At 37.1% G+C, this 19211-nt stretch overlaps 1 protein-coding gene across 6 annotated transcripts in view; it reads right to left on the bottom strand.

The window, feature by feature from the left end:
• LOC111873738 (palmitoyltransferase ZDHHC2) overlaps positions 1–19211 on the bottom strand; it is a 54837-nt gene that overhangs the window by 30352 nt on the left and 5274 nt on the right. For 4 of the 6 annotated variants that reach the window (XM_023868679.2, XM_023868680.2, XM_023868683.2 and 1 more), the window contains exons 3-7: positions 15762–15856; positions 13946–14066; positions 11529–11752; positions 10634–10763; positions 6935–7061 (exon numbers count right to left, since the gene is read on the bottom strand). In XM_023868679.2, the coding sequence (XP_023724447.1) occupies positions 6935–7061; positions 10634–10763; positions 11529–11752; positions 13946–14066; positions 15762–15856 (697 nt within the window). The other 2 variants (XM_023868684.2, XM_023868682.2) reach the window with 2 other exon arrangements.

Raw genomic sequence — 19211 nt, 5'->3', positions numbered from 1 at the left:
CTGCTTTTTACATACTCAGAAATTCATAACCTTTCCAGTGGAGCTTTTGACATTTTGTTTCTGGATCATATCAGAAGTCACAATAATACACATTATTTTTACCANCAGCAGCTGCCGCACTGCGATCAAGCAGCCTCCAATTCACGCTGCCGCACGGCAACCAAGCAACCTCCAGCCACGGCCGCATGCGGCCAGGCCACTCACCGCAACTAGCCTTTCTCCTTACCGGCGCGCGCCGCGCTACCTCACCGTCAAATCATGTCAGCAGCCACGGTCCTTTTCAGGGCCAACAAACTGTTCCGAAGAAGTGGGTTGTCATCGGAGTAATGACAAGACTACACACACATCGATGACAAGAGAGAGCCCCACATGTATTTCCATATTTTTGCTTGACACTGACAATGAAACCATGTTAGCACACATTTTCTTAATGTTCAGATTTCTGAACAAAAAAAAAAATTCTTCTATCTTACAAGAAGTGAATCATTTATTTCTTTTTCACTCATATTTAACACATGTGGCTCTTTTTTCAAGTTGTCAGACAGTTGAAATTTTCATCACCTTTCACAACTTTTCTTCTATCTTGAAACTGCTTAACCTATATAAAAATCTGTACTGTACCAAATTTTCCACGTCATGAACTCGCTGTAAGTTTTTGCAAACATCAGTGACATTCTACTCCTGTTTCATTAAAATGTTAATCTTGATAGTCTGTTCTGACAATTCAATAACCAGAGCACTGTACTAATAAAACATTTACTGAAACTATAAAATAAGCTATCCAGCATAACAAACTCACCAATGATATAACTGCCACACAGAAACATCAGCCTGTTATTAACTGTCAGACCTTGCATGTCATGATGAATACCATCCCATAAGGTCGTAATTCAAGAAGCTTTTGCAAAACAAGTCACACCAAGAGTACAGAATCATGTTTCCAATCCTGTATCGGGCACTACATACTGATAATTAAATACAAAATTTGTTGTTTAATAGAATTTTTGCAAAGCGATTTCAGCAAATACAGTGGGATCCCCATCTAACATTCCCTGATATGCTTTCCTTCACTGAACATTAAATTGTAATGATCCAAAGCCAATTATCTCAGAAATAAATTACCTCCATGTTATGTTTTCTTTAGTTTAGAGTTCTAATCAACTGCTTTAAAAAGACATATAAAATGTGGGTTGCACTGTACCACACGATTATTGGACTACGTGGTGCTATCCAAAAGTTCCCGAAATATATTGTGATGCATTGCGCTATGGAGGACATCCCCTCTCCTGCCAGCGGTGATGTGGTGGCATCAGAGCGCTGTTGCTACTACGGTAACAGGCCAGTCAACACTCTGCCCCCCTCCCCCACGGTGATATGGCAGAGGAGCGGCTGTGTCAGGCAACCATGGCCGCGGTGATGTGGCGGGGGATGCCGCGGTTACTGCACAGCAGGAAACAACTCTAGACAGCGTTGCCCAGCAACACCTGTAAACAGGCGACATGGCAACAGGGAACCGAGGTGCTTTCCCTTGTCTGGCTGAGGGTTTATCAGAGAACTGCACTGCCTAAGGAGTCAGTTGAAATGTAGCTGCCGCCGGAGACAGCTGAATGGATTCGCCGAGATGCAGTTGAACAGCAATTGAGATAGTGAATTGTATAAGATTAAGATTGTATAACTGTGAACTGTATAAGTGTGGAGAGCGAATGTGCAATAAATTCGCTATATCCAATATGGTGTGAAGTTACTTGTCATGTGACCTACCCAAACACATGACAATATTAATAAAAACTATTACATCTTACCTGGATCTTATTCTGCACCATCACCTTCAAAGTGGTCCACTTGGGAGCGCATACACCGATCCCAGGGTTTCTGCCACTTTTGAAATGCATCCTGGAAGTCCTTCTTTGTTAGGGTGTCCAGTACCGTCTGCGTTTCCACAGGAATTTCCTCAACTGTATCAAATCTTCACCCTTCCAACTTGATTTTAATTTTGGGGAATAGAAAAAATCGCACGGAGCTACGTCTGGTGAGTACGGTGGGTGGGGAACAAGTGCCATTTTGTTTTTAGCCAAAAATTCCTGCACAATGTAAGCTGTAAGCGGTCGTGCGTTGTCATGGTGGAGTACCCAGTCGTTCATGCACCACTTCTCTGAACGTTTTCTCCTCATGTCCTCCCTCAAACGTATTAGAACATCGCGATAGAACTCTTTATTGACTGTCTGACCAGGAGGGATGAACTACTTATGAACAGTCCTGTCAATATTGAAAAATATATCAACATGGACTTAATGTTGCTCTTGACTTGTCGAGCTTTTTTTGGCCGAGGTGAGGAAGGGCTCTTTCATTGTGACGATTACTGCTTACTTTCAGGGTCGTAGCCATAAACCCAACTTTTGTCACCAGTGACAACCTTCGAAAGAAAGTTTAGATCCTCTTGAAGCTGTTGTTGATGTTCCCTGCAGACTTCCAAGTGATGCTGCTTCTCTTCATTTTGCAGCAGTCGTGGCACAAACTTCTACGCAACCCTCCTCACGTTCAGTTCCTCTGACAAAATTCATTGACATGTACCATAACTTAGTCCCAAGGTGTTACAGAGGTCTTGGATGGTCATTCTACGATCTTGCAGAATCAGATCCCTAACTTTCACGACATATTCCGGTGTGGTGCCAGTTGACAGCCGCCCCGAACGATCATCATCATCAGTTGATGTTCGGCCATTTTTTAAATTCTTATACCAGTCATATGTTTGTGTCTGACCTAAACTGTTGTCACCAAAAGCCTGTTCAACCTTTGGTGCGTTTCTGCAGCAGTTTTCCCAAGTTTAAAACAAGACTTTATACAGACATGCTGCTCTCTCAGGTCAGCCATCGCAAAACTGCATCATGGAACCACAACAATGGAAATACGTTCACCAACAATAAACCCAACCATGCAACTTGATGCTGCTTGCCATACTGATGCAAGAAGGGTGTGTGCGGAGACACCTAGCGGTATTTCAATGTACTCATAACCATTTGAATGCAAAATTCAAATTTCGGGAACTTTTTGATACCACCACGTATTTCTCTTAATTATATACAAACACTTGTATTTCAACTTCATATCTTCTAGAATGTAAAATCTTAGTAAAACTATTACATGAATGCCTTCTCTTCTGATCAAGCCATTTTCCAAAACATAAATTTGGCATACTCTACTCAAAAACATATCTAATGAGAACTTAACTGATTATCTTAGAAAATGTCAACATTTACACCTAACACATGAACATAATCTAAAAATGTTGAACTTCTTGGCAAAGGATAGAGATCCTGTTCACAGTGCATAAATCACCATGTGAAAAATAAAGGAATTACTGTTAAATATTTTGAACTTCATACAGGAACCTGAAACCCTTCAAGGGGAACCAACGTGCCCACAGATATACAGTTGGAGATCCTTGCCGTGGGACATCATGATCAATGATAAATACAAATATTTTATTAAAAATCTCCCAATAAGATATGTAAATTTACTGGTATTACATGTACTTCTGAAATGAGATTGTTCATTAAAATTATGATTAACTTAAATGCTAGCATTGATAATGCTTGAATATGAACAAAAAAGACAGGAGAAAAGTACTGACTGATATAAGATGAAAGCAAAATTTGAGACATTACTACATACATACTAGTTTTCATTCAAGGTCAGAATAGTTGAACAGGGATGCTCACCACGAGTTTGACTATACTGTTTGAATCTTACCCAATTAATAAATTGTTCTGATTGCAATTATTTATGATTTCCTTACTCCTATCAAGCAAAACCTTGGAAAAGAACACAATAATATTCCACCCAATTCACCAGACTTAATTTCCTTGCATCTCTATAGATGCCATCTGATTGTTATTGTTAAATAACTTATTAATCAATTGTGCAGATGAGAACATGAGGAATTCAACAATCCTGATCCACTTTCCACCAAATTTCCTTCCATCAATACTAGTCTTAGAATTATTCACACTCTCTGTCCCCAGACTCCAATAACTACTGCAGCTTTCCCTGAATAATGCTCTTCAACATTCTGGAAATCAAAAAACCCCATTCTTTGATGTAATTACTATTCTGGCTCAATTATAAAAGCATGCCCTTCTATGTGTTATAAAACACATACATACTGATGTATGTGTATTATCTGATGCATCAAGGAACTTGTTTATGGCACCATGTAAAAAAACGATTCTGGATATGTGTATGCAATATCACTGATTTCATCACAGCTCCGGCCACAGGATGGTGAGAACCGTAACTATGAGAAAAGAGCATTAGAATTCACATTTTAACAGTGCAGTTGATGAATTCTTCAATCATACAATGCCCTACACTTTTGATTGGTGGTACTGGAAGAAACCTTACAATGGTAGTAACTAACCAATCAAGTGGTTATGATGTCTATAGACGTCATATAGTACTGTGTATTGTAGTGGCAATAACGCCTACAGACATCTACAGACAGGCTGGTATTGACAACTACATAATTATAAGGTATTCACAGTATCTGCCACTTGGGTTGAAGCAATGCTTCTGGTGGTATAAACATTTTAGTGATAATTTCATAGTCTGTAAAAAAGACAGCGATTTTGCAGTGATGTTTTGAAAAACTGTTCAGTTCATTCATCCATACTAACCTTGAGCTTGCAAAGGGAGTATAATCTTTAAGCCCACGCGGCAATAAGAAACTCTGTTTATCAATGAGGCATACACAGTGTCACTAGACAGATTTGTCAGCCAACTATTATGATCGTGTTTCATTATAAAAATACCAGGTGCCCGTCAAGAACGTGTATACTGAATGTGAATGACTCATGCATACANATAATTTTACAACAACACATGATTGAGATACTGCTTTTTAAAATGCAGCAAAAATTATAAAATTAAATGACTCAATGACAAATTTAATTGTCCGGAGGAATTTAATGTGCCACTGTGGTAGTTATAAGAACATGGAAAAGAACGACTTGTCTAGTTAATATTAATCTGTCTTATACCACACATCTATGGGTTTTCAACCAACAGTAAATCATTCACTTTTTTAATGCCAGTAATTTTAAATCACTAGGAGTGATTACTGTGTGCAATTCCTTGCATAAAACAACATCTGAATAAACAGCATATGAATTATGACGCAAACAGAATAATGTTCACATCAACAGTAACCTGCTAACAGTTTAAATATTTCAAACTAATCTAACAAATAACACAATCTGCACTTCTTGAATGTGCTGCCATCTCACTTTAAATGTATATAACATGAACAGAACATGTATCTTTCTATGCATTCACTGGACTGTCACTGTGACAACTATTCTGTCATATCTCACTCATTTTCACAGAAACATATTCACTGACCTAGTTCAATTATGAGCAATGTAAATTACTTATTAACTAAAACCTGACTTAAATTATAATAGCAAAAGCCAGTTTCTCACACTAAGAGAAAAACATACACTGAGGATGTTTGGGCTGAGAAAATTTGGACCTAAGAAAGTTGAAGTAAAGGAGAAAAACAAAAATTATATCAGAAGTAAATTATAGAATAACTGTTGACAAAGTCAGTGTGATTCAATTTGTAGATATTTATTGCCTTTACATGTTTCGGTCAGCTGACAATCTTCAGAAGGCATAATATCAACATATTTGGGAACTACTATTACAAAGTTCATAATACATACATAAAAGTTTGATATAAGTTATTAACAATTATTTTCATTAAAATCTTACTGATGTCTAATATTAAAATCTTGAACCAACATGGTCTGTGTCCTTGTGCCTCTTCTGTTAAAACAGAACACTGGGGTATTATTTGGAGCCCTCCTCACAGCTTGTTATGGTTCTGTATCGATGTGATGTATTGCTGTTTCCATTTTGCTGTGTTTTGAGGTACAATGCCTCAATTCTTCCATAATTTAGTTTACTAGTGTGATGGGCCAGAATGAATAAAGTTAAGCTTATATGAGGAGCTTCTCAATTTTTACTCTTCACGAAATATTATTTGGGTGATAAAACCAAGGAGGATGAGGTGGGTACCATTAACAGGGGAGATGAAAAATGCATACCTTTAATATAAAAGAAACAAACACATGTGAGACACAACAGGCATAAATGAGAGGACAATAATTAAACGGATCGTAAAGTAATAAGGCTGTCCAGCAAATCCAACTGGTTCTGAAGAGAGTCAAAATGCAGATTATTGTGAACAAGATAAGAAACCTTCAGTTTCTACAGGAGGCAAGGAACTTCTTGGTCTTGTGAATGACTATATGCTTCACTGGGATTCTGCCCCATAAAATGGGAAAGTGAGTGTATAAGTTTGTACCAGTTAATATAATTCTTAGCCTAGTATTGCTCCTCCATAAGAAGGAAAATGCCACAAATATCCACATTGTAATAATCCACCCTACACAGCATCACTAGAATTTGAATCAAACTCCCCCATACGTCTTCATGGCCTAGTGCTTAATTAGTTAAGTACAGGGACAACTTTACCTTTTAATACTGTTACAAACTACAAGCAAAAGTTACAATGTCTCATGACAATTAACCATACAATGAGATTGTTGCTGAAATCTTGATCTTCTGACTTCACGAACTCAGTGTTCTAAATAACGTCCACCTTATGAACGAAAATTTATGCAAGGCAGAAAATATGGAGAACACTTACTTTCTTTACAAAACAAAAACACACCATGCACATCATTTATTATGCTGCAAATAACCCTTAATCAATATGAATTACTTATGCTGATTATTTACCATCAAATGCTTCACAGTATATTCACTGGCTAAGCTAAAATCATACTGTAAAATCTAACCCTACAATACTAATATAAATTCTGGTGACAGCAACATATTAACTTAAAAAAAAATATATACATATCCCACTTACCTTGTAAAAATAGGTAAAAACCATGTTTTTCTATCATCTCCAAAGACTTCTTGGAAATTGTTGTACTTCCCTAAACTAAACCCATCTTTATCTGCACCAGTACGAAATATGGGTGCCCTGAAGGCCTCTGAAAAAGATTATGATATAGTGTTAAAGCCTTATAATTTCAAATAACTGTAGCTTCCATAATCCGAATCACAGACAAAACTCTGCAATAACAAGGTTGATGGTCAAGCATCAGATAAAATGCTGATTACTGTACATAATACTGGTAGAATAATGTCTGCAGGAGAAAACAACCACCATATATCCCACAAGAGACCAAATCTTGACCTTCACTGCAAGAAGCCACTGTATAACTTGCCTAATGCATGGCCTCGTCCTAATATCAACAGGGTATTCTTTTTCAAAATAATGACATATTAGTAGGAACACTTCTGGACAGCATTATATTTCAATTACAAATTATGAAAGCTGCTTATACTTATTCAATTCAATTCAATCAATTCAATTCTTTATTATTAATGTGCCGAGTCAACAGCCGCAAGGCCAATTACAGACTCAGCACAGTGTAGATGACTGAATTACATTATATACAAACTTATTAAAAGTCAAATACAAATTACAGTTAAATAACTGGAAGAAATAATAATGAATAAAAGTAAAAGTAAACAAACAAATAAGTGATAATTATAACAGTAATAATAATTCCATTATCATTAAACTAAGTGCTATTACGAATAGAGGAATGAAACATTAATATTTAATTATCTGAAGTATACTAGTAAAAAATTGAGTAAAGATAATTAATAAATGACATGAATTAAGACAATTTGCTGATGACCAGATTTTGTACCACTGAAATTTTTAGACAGATCTTTCTTTCATTGTCTTATGTTTAAGTCCTCCTATGCTAACATTCTGCCTACAACTTCTGCAAGTTCTTGTCCCATTCCCACTACTACCCTCTACCATAGTTTCCTTAAAAATGAACATGCCCATATTGTTTACTACCCACAGAAAACCAAGCCTCACAATACAGGCTTTTTGAGCTAAGATTAAGTGTTCTATGTGGATCAAATTTAATTCTGCAATTCAGCTTACATGGATATACAAAAGTACTATTAAGTACTTAGGGGTGTGCGGTAGGGTAGTTGGTTGAGGCACTATGCTACAAGACAGAAGCTTGCAGGATTTTATTCCGACGAGGTGGATTTTTTATCAATTGACCTAACCCCTCCAGCCGCACTATGGCCCTGGGGTCGACTCAGCCTCTAACAAAAATGAGTACCAGGAATATTCTTGGGGGTAAAGGACAGTCGGCGCGTAAGGCTGACAACCTCACTGCCATCTGTGAGCCGACTGTCTAGAAAATGTTGGAGCCTCAACATCTCACAACCTTATGGGCCTCCACGGCCTGTTACAGGGATATCTTTACTCACTTTTACTATTAAGTAATGTATTTCAGGATTAAATGAAAAAATAGACTCATATAATCCAATTAAGACAAAACATATTTTACATGAAGAAACTGCGCAAAACGTTCTACTTTGATAAAAAAGGTCCCAGAAAGAACTCTTACTTCATAGTATTTTTGTTTACATCATTTTATTTTAAAGTTTAATTTTCTTGCTTTAAAAACGCAGTAACCTAAACAATATCTCTTATAAAATAAGGAAATATTATGTTTATGCATTTATTTGCATGTTTTAAATTATTCCATTTTCATTATTACTAGACTGGCATCCTTTGCTGGAGAAGTATTGATTTTTTTGACATGAGAAGATCATTAACTAAGACTGGTCATAAGTAAGCCATGTGCAGCACTGTTCTTTTCTTAAATTACTATTCAATTTTTCTTTTACTTCCCAGTACAACAAAGTAAGGCATGTAGATCATCAGAGCATTCTCTTACACGTCTAAAGCAATCTGAAACAATTCAGCACAAAACTTCAAGAACCTACATTGAATAATGCTAATTTCGTTACGAAACTAGTGTCAAGAAATTGGGGGGGGGGGCGAAATCCAAGTTCTTTTTGTGTCTTCTAATGGCACATCCATTCCAAGTTTCATAACAAGAAGGCAGTTAGTGATGACAATATTAATGTTTGAACTTTAAACAGACAGACAAATGTGGCACTATATCAGGACCTCAGTATTTCAGTTAAGTTTCTCCAGGACACTTGATCTAGAATTACGTAGCTAAACCAAATATTTATACATTATATATAACTTCTATATTTTTAAAGTTGGTTATTTAACGATGCTGTCAGTATTGAAACTATCCAGCACTGAGGTTTCCATTAAGTAAGAAGACAGAGTTTATAAACACCAGACTTGATCTTAACACATCCAGGACCGGAGGGGCCAATTGGCCCTTTTCTGACACGATAAGTTGCAACATGCTATACATCGCTCATCTCCCACCTTCATTGCACGCAACCGCCTGCAGATGCATGATAAGACTCTGGAATGTTTAGTCAGCCATCAGTAACTTGACCTCGATGTTTACTTAACCGACTATAAAGGAAAATGCTTTGCCTTCTTCAAGCTGTGTGTATCAGCCAGTAAGTAGTGGGGAGAACGGTTCAAGGACAAATTCTCCTCTGATGACCTAGCTGACCTGGCTTGTCTGTGAGACGCATAGTAATGGTGACTCAGAGAGCGGCAGTGAAAGGGGAGAACAAAGAATTGTGGCCACAGACTGTAAAACTGACAGTAGCTTCGACGATAATGCAGGTAATAACATTGCGGGGACAGCAAAAAATCTAAAAAAAATCTAAAACCTCATTCAAAATTGAAATACAAAGCATTTCTGATGAATGTGGCAAAGGCTTGGGCTACAGACCAGATGGTGGCGAAAGTATCAGATTCAGACAGACTTAGTGCAGCCTAGCCCATCAAATCACACCCCACACAGGCCTCATGTCGACACCCCTGGGTGACTCTCGGGTGATATGCGGAAACATACCCTCGTGAAAACTGTGAGGAGTGAACATTCCAAGGGGAAGCATTCTTCTAGGCAATGCCATGTTTGCACAGTTCAAAAAAAAAGGACTATGACTGTCTACATTTGCAAGTGTGTAACGCCACTTCATAAAGAAGAGTGTTTCCAGAAATATCACACACTTAAGCACTTCTAGCAGCATTGGTAAGTGTTCTCCAAATATTTCAGTTCATAAAATTAATTAGGAGATTTTATTTTAATTTTTAAAGTGAACAGTGCACAAGTTAGGGTAGTAGGTATAAAAATGTTGGTCCCCAGGGTGATTTAAATATTTAAATCGCCGGTCCGCAAAGTGTTAAAAGTGACACCTGTGTGGTACTTTCCCACCTTACTAAACATAACATCACATATATCTGATATATGTACAAGTTATGTACAACATGGAATTGATGTACTTAGGTGATCAGGGAGTCTGCTTAGTGAACAAAGGCTGTTGGCTTCAGCCCTGCCTGGATAAAAATATTTTATCTGCTAAAATTTAAATGTAAATGTTTGTGAACAGGCCAAGCTATAAGATTAAATTCAAGCAGCAAACTATGAACTGAAGAATCTGATTTTAAAGGAACTGATTTCATACAACATTATTAAAATTATTTTTCAGTTCACTGTTAAATGCCACTGCCATTAAATCAAATATATGAACATGTTCAAATATAACTGTAAGTATGAAACAATAAGTTAAGGTATGTTACCTAATGTTGACCTATTTCGGAGTACAAGATAACAATGGTAGCAGAACAGAGAGACAAGACTAACTGCAAACATGACTGCAACGAAGAACAGAAAAAGAATGTGGAAGCGACCAATCCCTTGCAGGTCACCCTGAAATTAAGAAAAAAAAAATGAGTTAGCACCTTTTAATATAAAAGCCATCTGATACTGTCACGTGTATGAGTGACTACATACCAGGTTTGGGTTGGTAAATGGATTTACCGAACGCTTACAGATTATAACTACAACTATAGCACTATCAATAATTCACACACTCAGCAATTCACTACAAAATGCACTATGTCTTCGCATCTGCTGTGACTTCACCAGTCATTGTCTGGTAACAGCTTCCAATGCCATAGATCCCCAAACTTCCATCTTCACATCCTTACTGGTGACAAGTAAGATATAGGGGGGGAAAGAAAACGTAAATCTATCCCTGAAACAGGTCATGGAGGCCCATTGGGCTGTGAGACATCAAGGTTCCCACATTTTTTAGGTAGTCGGCTCACATATGGTGGTCAAATTGCCTGCCTTACATGCCGGCAGCCCTTTAGCCCAAGGAAGATTTTTGGTACTCAGTTCTGTTAGAGGCTGAGTCAATCCAAGGGCCCTATTGTAGCTGAAAGGATTAGGTCAACTGAAAAATCCAATTATGTCATTGGGAATTGAACCCATGACCTTCCAGCTTGTAGCATAATGCCTCAACCAACTACGCTACCATGTACCCCCACTCAGACAGGTAAACTACTGAAATACAGCTTGGAAATCAATAAAAACCAAGTCATGAACTAAGCAAATAAGCATATTTCCTCTCACAACATATAAATCTGGTAATTTTATCAATCAGCATCATTACTTTTAATTACAACTTACCTTCCAAAAACTTATGAAATATGACAGTGTTGTAAATGCTATGAAGAGGCAGTACAGGAGAGCATATCCCAGAAACAGAACGAAGAATTTATAATTTGTAAATGCTACACAATTGTTGACCCAAGGGCAATGATGGTCCATTTTGAGAACACATTCTCCACACACACTGCAATGATGTGCTCGGTCTGGTTTAACATGCTGACATTTTTCACAGTATCGAATTGCTAGAACAAGCCACATTCAACAGGATCACATATGACAAATGTAACTCTCATTAGACAGTCTCTGCAAGTGACACAAACACTGTCAACAAGCATTTTCTACTTTATGAATACTTACAACTTATGTTACACAGAGGGTGTGTTTCATTTTTTAACTACCCTGATAAGGTGACAACCCTGATTCAAGTATTACCAAAAGGCAAGTAGGATAAAGCTAGAGCTCAGTTTCAACATTCACCTTATCTCTTAAGGGCCTTACACACAAATGAGGACAACAAAAAGGACTGCCAAAACCACTACAAAGTTACATAAACTACAACTTTACAAAATCATAGTTGGCAGTCTTTGAAGTTGCACAATTCAGGAGCCAGAATTAATTTCTGTAACTAGTCCAGTCAGTTCACGACAGCAAACTTGATAACAAGTACATATCTTTTTCATATGAGGCTTGGTTTCGTTTGAAGCGACATCATATACAAAGTGAAAGACAACAGGGCACAGAAAACCAAAATTTTATATATGAAATTTCACTCCACGATGTAAAAGCTGGTGTCAGGTGAATAACTGGCCCTGTCTTTTATGCAGAAAATTAATTGTGATAGATATGACTAGTCACTCTGACTAACTGGCCCTCTTGTTTTATGCAGAAACTTTATTTTCATAGATATGTTAGACAGATATCGAAGCCCTTATCAGGTTACTGACAGCTGAAATGCACATTTCCAATAGGATTCTACCGCTGCGCATACTGCAAAATATTCCTTGGAAACCATGAACACAGTGTTGTAAGTTATGGTTTATGGTCACACTGTTTTCCCCAAATTAATCCACATGATTCCTTCCTGTAAAGATATTTAAAAGATAGGACAACTTTCCAACCACCTCCACTTCACAAATATGGGTGTTTTTAATGTCAGGTTTCTTTTTCCTCTCCTTGTTCCTACTGGTTATCTCTGGGCTTCTAAACAGACCTATACCTAACCATGTTTTCTACGTACAGCTCACTTAGCTTGCTACTTCTTGCTTGTTTAACATATCTTCAGCCCTAAAAATGGAGGTAGTACATTCCTCTCAAATGTCACTGACTTCTATACAGTAACACATCCCACAAGACGTGCTTTTCTTAATAAGCTTCATGAAAAGTATATATCATCTGAAATGTTTTTCGAAGTGCAGACACACGAACATGACACCACAAGATTATCATTCTCATTGGCAACCTATCAGAAAGTAAAGTAAAGCTATCCCTGCAACAGGCCGTGACAGCCAAAAGGGTTGTGAGACGTCAAGGCTCCCACATTTTCTCTAGACAATCGGTTAACAGATGGCAGTGAGGTTGTCAGCCTTATGTGCCAGCCAGCTATTAGACCCTGCAAAAATTTATCAGACTACAAACAAATGAAATATAGCTGAGACAATTTCCTAGCTATACAACTGCACTGTGAACACAATTGTATGCAGTCTCACAACTTCTGAAAATATTTAGTAACAAAGTTTTATAAATGTCAAAATGGTGGCTGCTGAGTTTTAACCTACAGCGGAGCATCCTATACCCAGAAAGGTCAAGAAACAAACCATTCTGGATAGATGATTTTGAATACCAGCAGTTCGCTAGATGGACCAGAAGAGATGTTAAAAAATTACAAGAAAATACAAGATAATCTATATAACACATAATGTCACAGCAAAAGAAAGCGGACTACATGTGTATGGTAAATGTTCACAACTGCCAGTAGTCATTTTCACCAGAAACCAAGTCATGAACTGTGCTACTGGTGGCAGTTGTAGGATCATTTTTGGTCCTGGTGATGGCAGTAACCGCTGTGGTCAGTGCTTTCTTAAGCATATCCTTAAGGTGGTGTCATGTATTTGATCTTCTCATGTATGACCTATTTCTGGATGCAATAAAGGATCACAATTTGTTATTGAGCAGGACTTTTTGAAGGTAAAATCATATCTAAAGGTGCTCCAATGTAACTATTTTCAGCTTCTTGAGACTTGCTTAGTGTATCTGTAATGCCATTACTGAACGACAAGAAATGACTGAACAGCAAACCAGGCACTCTAATTTTGATATATTTGAAATCTTACATAAACAGAACTCTTGATCATTACCTATATCTTTTTTAAACAGTTCCACAATCATACAACAGACATCTGACACTAAAAGTATACATGCTGAGCTCTCCCACTCACCTCCAGTGACAGTACGATTTGTAATTGGAAGATCCTGTGCAAATCGCTCTAAAATCTGCCTCTGAGCCTCTTCATTCTCAGCTTGCTCGAACTTCTCCAATTCTGCTTTCGGCATTTTGAACTGTCACAAATTATATATATGCAAAAATTATTCATTTGAATCCCACCAATGATCACACATATCAATCCACAATTTGATTTGTCTGAAGTTTCCTTCTCAGGTGGCATTACATTTTTGCTCATATTTTACTCACATCAACAGTAAAAAAGGTAAAGGTATCCCTGTAACAGGCAGTGGAGGCCCATAGGGTTGTGAGATGTTGAGGTTCCCACATTTTCTAGACAACTGGCTCACACATGGCAGTAACGCTGTCAGCCTTACATGCTGGCCGCCCTTTACCCCCAAGAACATTCCAGGAATATTCCTGGTACTCATTTCTGTTAGAGGCTGAGTCAACCCCAGGGCCATAGTGCAGCTGAAAGGATTATGTAAATTGAAAAAAAAAATCCAATGACCTCCTCAGGATTCGATCCCACGACCTTCCAGCTTGTGGCATAGAGCCTCAACCAACTACGCTACCACGTGCCCCTCTCACATCAACAGTAACATTACAAATTAAACTGTCCTCTTCCACAAGCTCTCTTTTCCCATGCTGCATACAAGCTGCTCACTATTATCCTATTCCCTCTGTGATCATCTTAATTTGACTGTATGTTCAACAGATGGTTAATAACTAAAATCATTAATTAATAATTTATATATAATATTGCTTAATTACGCCCATAATCAATGATTCCTCTATGCCCCAGTGTAAATATTTGCATAACAGCACACACAAAGAAGTTCAGAGCTTCCAAAATGATATTTTACATTAGCAAATGGTTTCAGTCACTGATATAACAAACTCCACACTTTTTAAAATGGTTTGTGTTTTAAAAATGTGAATGTGGACTGAAAAAGGTTTCTTCACAATGACAAGGTATGTTAAATTAAGACAGTGGGACATATTAGACCATAGATAAAAATTGGAATGATAAGAAAATGCTTCCCAGTCATACAATACCATGAAGGAAACATCTATTAAAAACCATAACTGATGAAAATTCATAACTTCTTCATTTATTACAGAAGTAATTTTCTCAATGGCAGAAAAGTAATAAAATTTCAAGATTCATTCTTGATTTATGAAGACAACAAAATGATACATAGGCACATTCTGTCAAACAATCACAAATTTCATGTTTCTATGAACAAAGCAGTCTTCTGGCATGTGGCACCATGAAATATTGTGTTAACGGAAGTTTTAGAGGAATGTATTGCCTCCATCTTTAGGGTGGATGTTAGCGCCTGCTCACGCTGGTTCCTCACTCGCAGATTTTCTTCTACCCTGAAGACTGAGGAGATACGTTCCTCCGAAATGTTGATTATCACAATATCTACATCCCAGAAGACTGTTTTCTTCATAGTCACCACCGTGAAAACCTCAAATCTTACACTTCATGCTTCTAAATTACCTTCCTCTGAAGAAATATGCTAAACCACAACTTAAAAACAAATATGAACTGAAAATGAGACTTCTGACAAGCCCTTTACTCCCACAGAGATAACCTGAACACCATTAACTGCAACAATGGAAGATCCACAAATTCTAAGGTTTTATATTACAACCTTGTCGGATGACAGTTATTTTGTACATTTCCTGTTCTACATTATTTTATTACACAACATGCCAATGAAAGTACAGAAGCATCAATAGGAATGGGAAAAACACCAGACACAGTGAAATAATTATAAGTAATTCAGAAAATTACTTACCTTCACAGGAACTCTGCCAATTTCTGTGAAAATTGTTTGCCAATATGCCCACATAAAAACTGCAAACAGGATGTGATATCCTATGAGGTACAGAACTGCAAAAAATGTAAGATAAGATAAGTATGACCTGAAAATACATCACAAGCCACTTCCCCTCTAAATGCAGAGTTCACTCTGGACAGAGCTGACATAATCTTGTGCCAAACACTGTACTATATGTGACAGCTAAAGTGATGAAGATGTTATCATCTTTTCTGTGGCTACTGTCCTGAAGGAAAAATTCAGGATTCTTGAGGCAGTAAAGAAAGCTTCTCCTTTGTTATCTACAGTCATATAAAAGCATGACACATTCATTGCTAAAACTGAAAATATTCTCAATGTCTGGGTGCATGAACAAATCTCGTGCCACATGCCCTTAAGCTTCAGGAAGTTTGAGGCCACGCCTTCAAGTCTGAAGACCTCACAAGGAATCTGTCATTTCAGGAGTAAGATTGTAAAACTTGAGTAAAAAACATATTAGTATACAATCAGCTTATGCTATGAGAGTTCAGATTGTAGGCCGGTGTTACAAATAATGTTGCACAAATCATTTCCTGAACAATTAAATTAAACACTGTTGCTCCAATTCCCATGTATTGTCTTATGGTTCCTTGGCACGACACCTTAATAGGTACGCCAAGTCACGGTGTCATTAGGACAGGTTATACAGCTTGCCGAAACCAGAATCTCATGCTCTAATTAACATGCATTGCTCATAGTTTCATGACTCTGAAGTTCACATCCAAAAATGTAACACTAAACGAAGCTGTAAGACAGGAGAAGTAAATATTCATGAACTGCCTCACTAAGTTCTTGAGAAACATACTATTGCTATCTCATACACTGCTGCTGCCACTTACTCTTAGTTACATACTTACTCATGGAGCTGAGCCCTTCTGGAGGAGCTGCTAATTCTGCAGCTACTCAAGAATTTCCCAGCATTTTACGGAACCCAAAGGTTCATTACCGTGTTCACAAGAGCCCTCCACTGGTCCCTATCCTGAGCCATATCAATCCAATCAATACCATCCCATCCTATCTCTTTAAGATACATTTTAATATTGCCCACCCACCTACACCTTGGTCTTCCCAGTGGTCTCTTTCCTTCTGGCGTTCTCACCAATATCCTATATGCATTCATCTCCCCCATTCATGCTACATGCCCTGCCCACCTCATCCTCCTTGACTTGATCATTCTAATTATACTTGGAGAAGAGTACAAGTTATGAAGCTCTTCATTATGCAGTTTTCTCCAACCTCCTGTCACTTCATCTCTCTTCAGTCCAAATATTCAGCTCAACACCCTGTTCTCAAACACACTCAGTCTATATTCCCCCCTTAATGTCAGAGACCAAGTTTCACACCCATACAGAACCACAGGCAAAATTATAGTCTTGTATATTCTAATTGTTATGTTTTTCGACAGCACAAGAGAAGACAAAAGGTTCTGGACTGAATGGTAGCAAGCATTACCCAAGTTCAATCTCCTCTTAATTTCCTCCTGAATCAGGTTTCGATCTGTTATCATCAGGGCCCGGATTTTGATGACATGTCACCTTTTTTCCCCCTTGTATCCTATGTGATGCTCTTAAATATATAAATCTCGGATATGAGCTGCTGGTTACAGAAATGTAAATTTTATAGGTAATTTTTTGTCATTTTTTTTACATTTTTAGGTTTAAGGTCATTTTTTCATTTGGGGGGTAATTTTTTTATAAATTTTTGGACTTTTAAGGGTATTTCATGTCATTTTTGGCCATTTTAGGGGATTTTTCTTCATATGTTTTCTGAAATGTGAATAACATGGAAGCGAAGTGTTCTTTCTTTTCTCCTTTAGGTCATTTTTCTGGATTTTTTCAGTCATTTTATAGGTCGTTTTTTTTAATATTTTCAGGTCATCAAAATCCGGGCCCTGCATATTACATTTTTGGGTCATATTTTAGGCCATTTTTCTGGATTTTTTGGTCATTTTTTAAATATTTTCAGGTCATCAAAATCTGGGCCCTGGTTATCATTGTTCCCAAATATCTGAATTGTGCCACATTTTCAAAACATCTGTTCTTATCTTTATATTATGATTTTGCACTGCATTTTGGTGATGAGACAGCTACATATACTTAGTTCTCTCAGTGTTTACTTCTAGACCAACCTCTTTACTTGTATCAATTTAAGTTTGTGTGTTATTGGGGATCATCAGTGTGGGTTTCCACATAACAGATCAAATCCTTTTTTTTTGCTGCTGCCACACCTACACAAATACATGTCTCTGAGAAATCACATAAATGCACACATGTTGTTCCAAACCAAAGCACAATTGCATGAAAAATAAACATATCAAATGTATATCACTTTTACTAATTGCAGTTGCATGACTACTGATTTATGTTGCATAGTTAAATATTCAGTTATGCCCCATTTTCTCCTCTTCATACTGTATAAAGTAAGTACAATTTAAAATATAAAAACTGTTTAAACTTTCATAAATTGAAAAATGTAATGCATGATAGCAATAATATGTTCCCTCATGCAGAGTTCTGGAAGTGGGAACTGAAAACAATGTCAAGAATGAGAAAATGCAGACTGATCCTACATAAATAATTCACTGAACATTTAATATATGGTTATATTATTAATTTCTGAACTTTTAATTCTTGTCTTAATCTGAAGCACATGAAAAGAATGTCTGCTGAGAGTATGCATACATAAAAACACAATATACTACAAAAATATGACTTTATGTACAGCTAGGCTCACCAAAAATATGCAACATAACTTGCCTCAGAAAAAGCCTCACTAAATATATCATGCCCCTAAGACATTTATGTCTAAAGTGTACTTGTATGTAAAGTAAAGTAAAAGTAGCAACAGTTCTCAACAGAATGCACAGTGGATTTGGTTGGGTCACTTAAGAGATACGGATTGCAGGGCATGTATAGGCCTTAGTTATAGTACTTTACCTTCCCTTTCTTCCATGCAACCAATCCCTTATTTCTTGCAATCCTTCTCAAGACTTTGCCTCATATGAAATCCAGAAACTAGATATAAAAATATGTCCTGTAGATATATGGGACAATAATTTCTAGGTATCTTATGACCCAGGTTACTAAAATATGGGATTATAAATAGCCAAAAATTACCCTCTGATGTATGTCCCCATGCACGCACACACAAGCTCAAACATAAAGGGTCTCAGGGGCATAATATCTAAATTATTAGTGGAATTATTACTATAACATTCTCTGTGAAAGTAAGGTCAAATTCCTTAAAAATTTAACTTAGAGAAATCCTTAATATTCAAGGCATGATTCATGTGACTCCATAACAATCTTTTTAATGTTCCAATATTGTAAACTGGTTGAAAACTTTGGAATATTCCTCAGTAATGTAACAATAAAACAGAACAAAACTTTT

The sequence above is a fragment of the Cryptotermes secundus genome, unplaced genomic scaffold (genome assembly GCF_002891405.2).
Source record: "Cryptotermes secundus unplaced genomic scaffold, Csec_1.0 scaffold142, whole genome shotgun sequence".
Taxonomy (NCBI): domain Eukaryota; kingdom Metazoa; phylum Arthropoda; class Insecta; order Blattodea; family Kalotermitidae; genus Cryptotermes; species Cryptotermes secundus.
The sequence above is the reverse complement of the archived record's forward strand: the minus strand, read 5'-3'. Positions and strand labels throughout refer to the sequence as shown.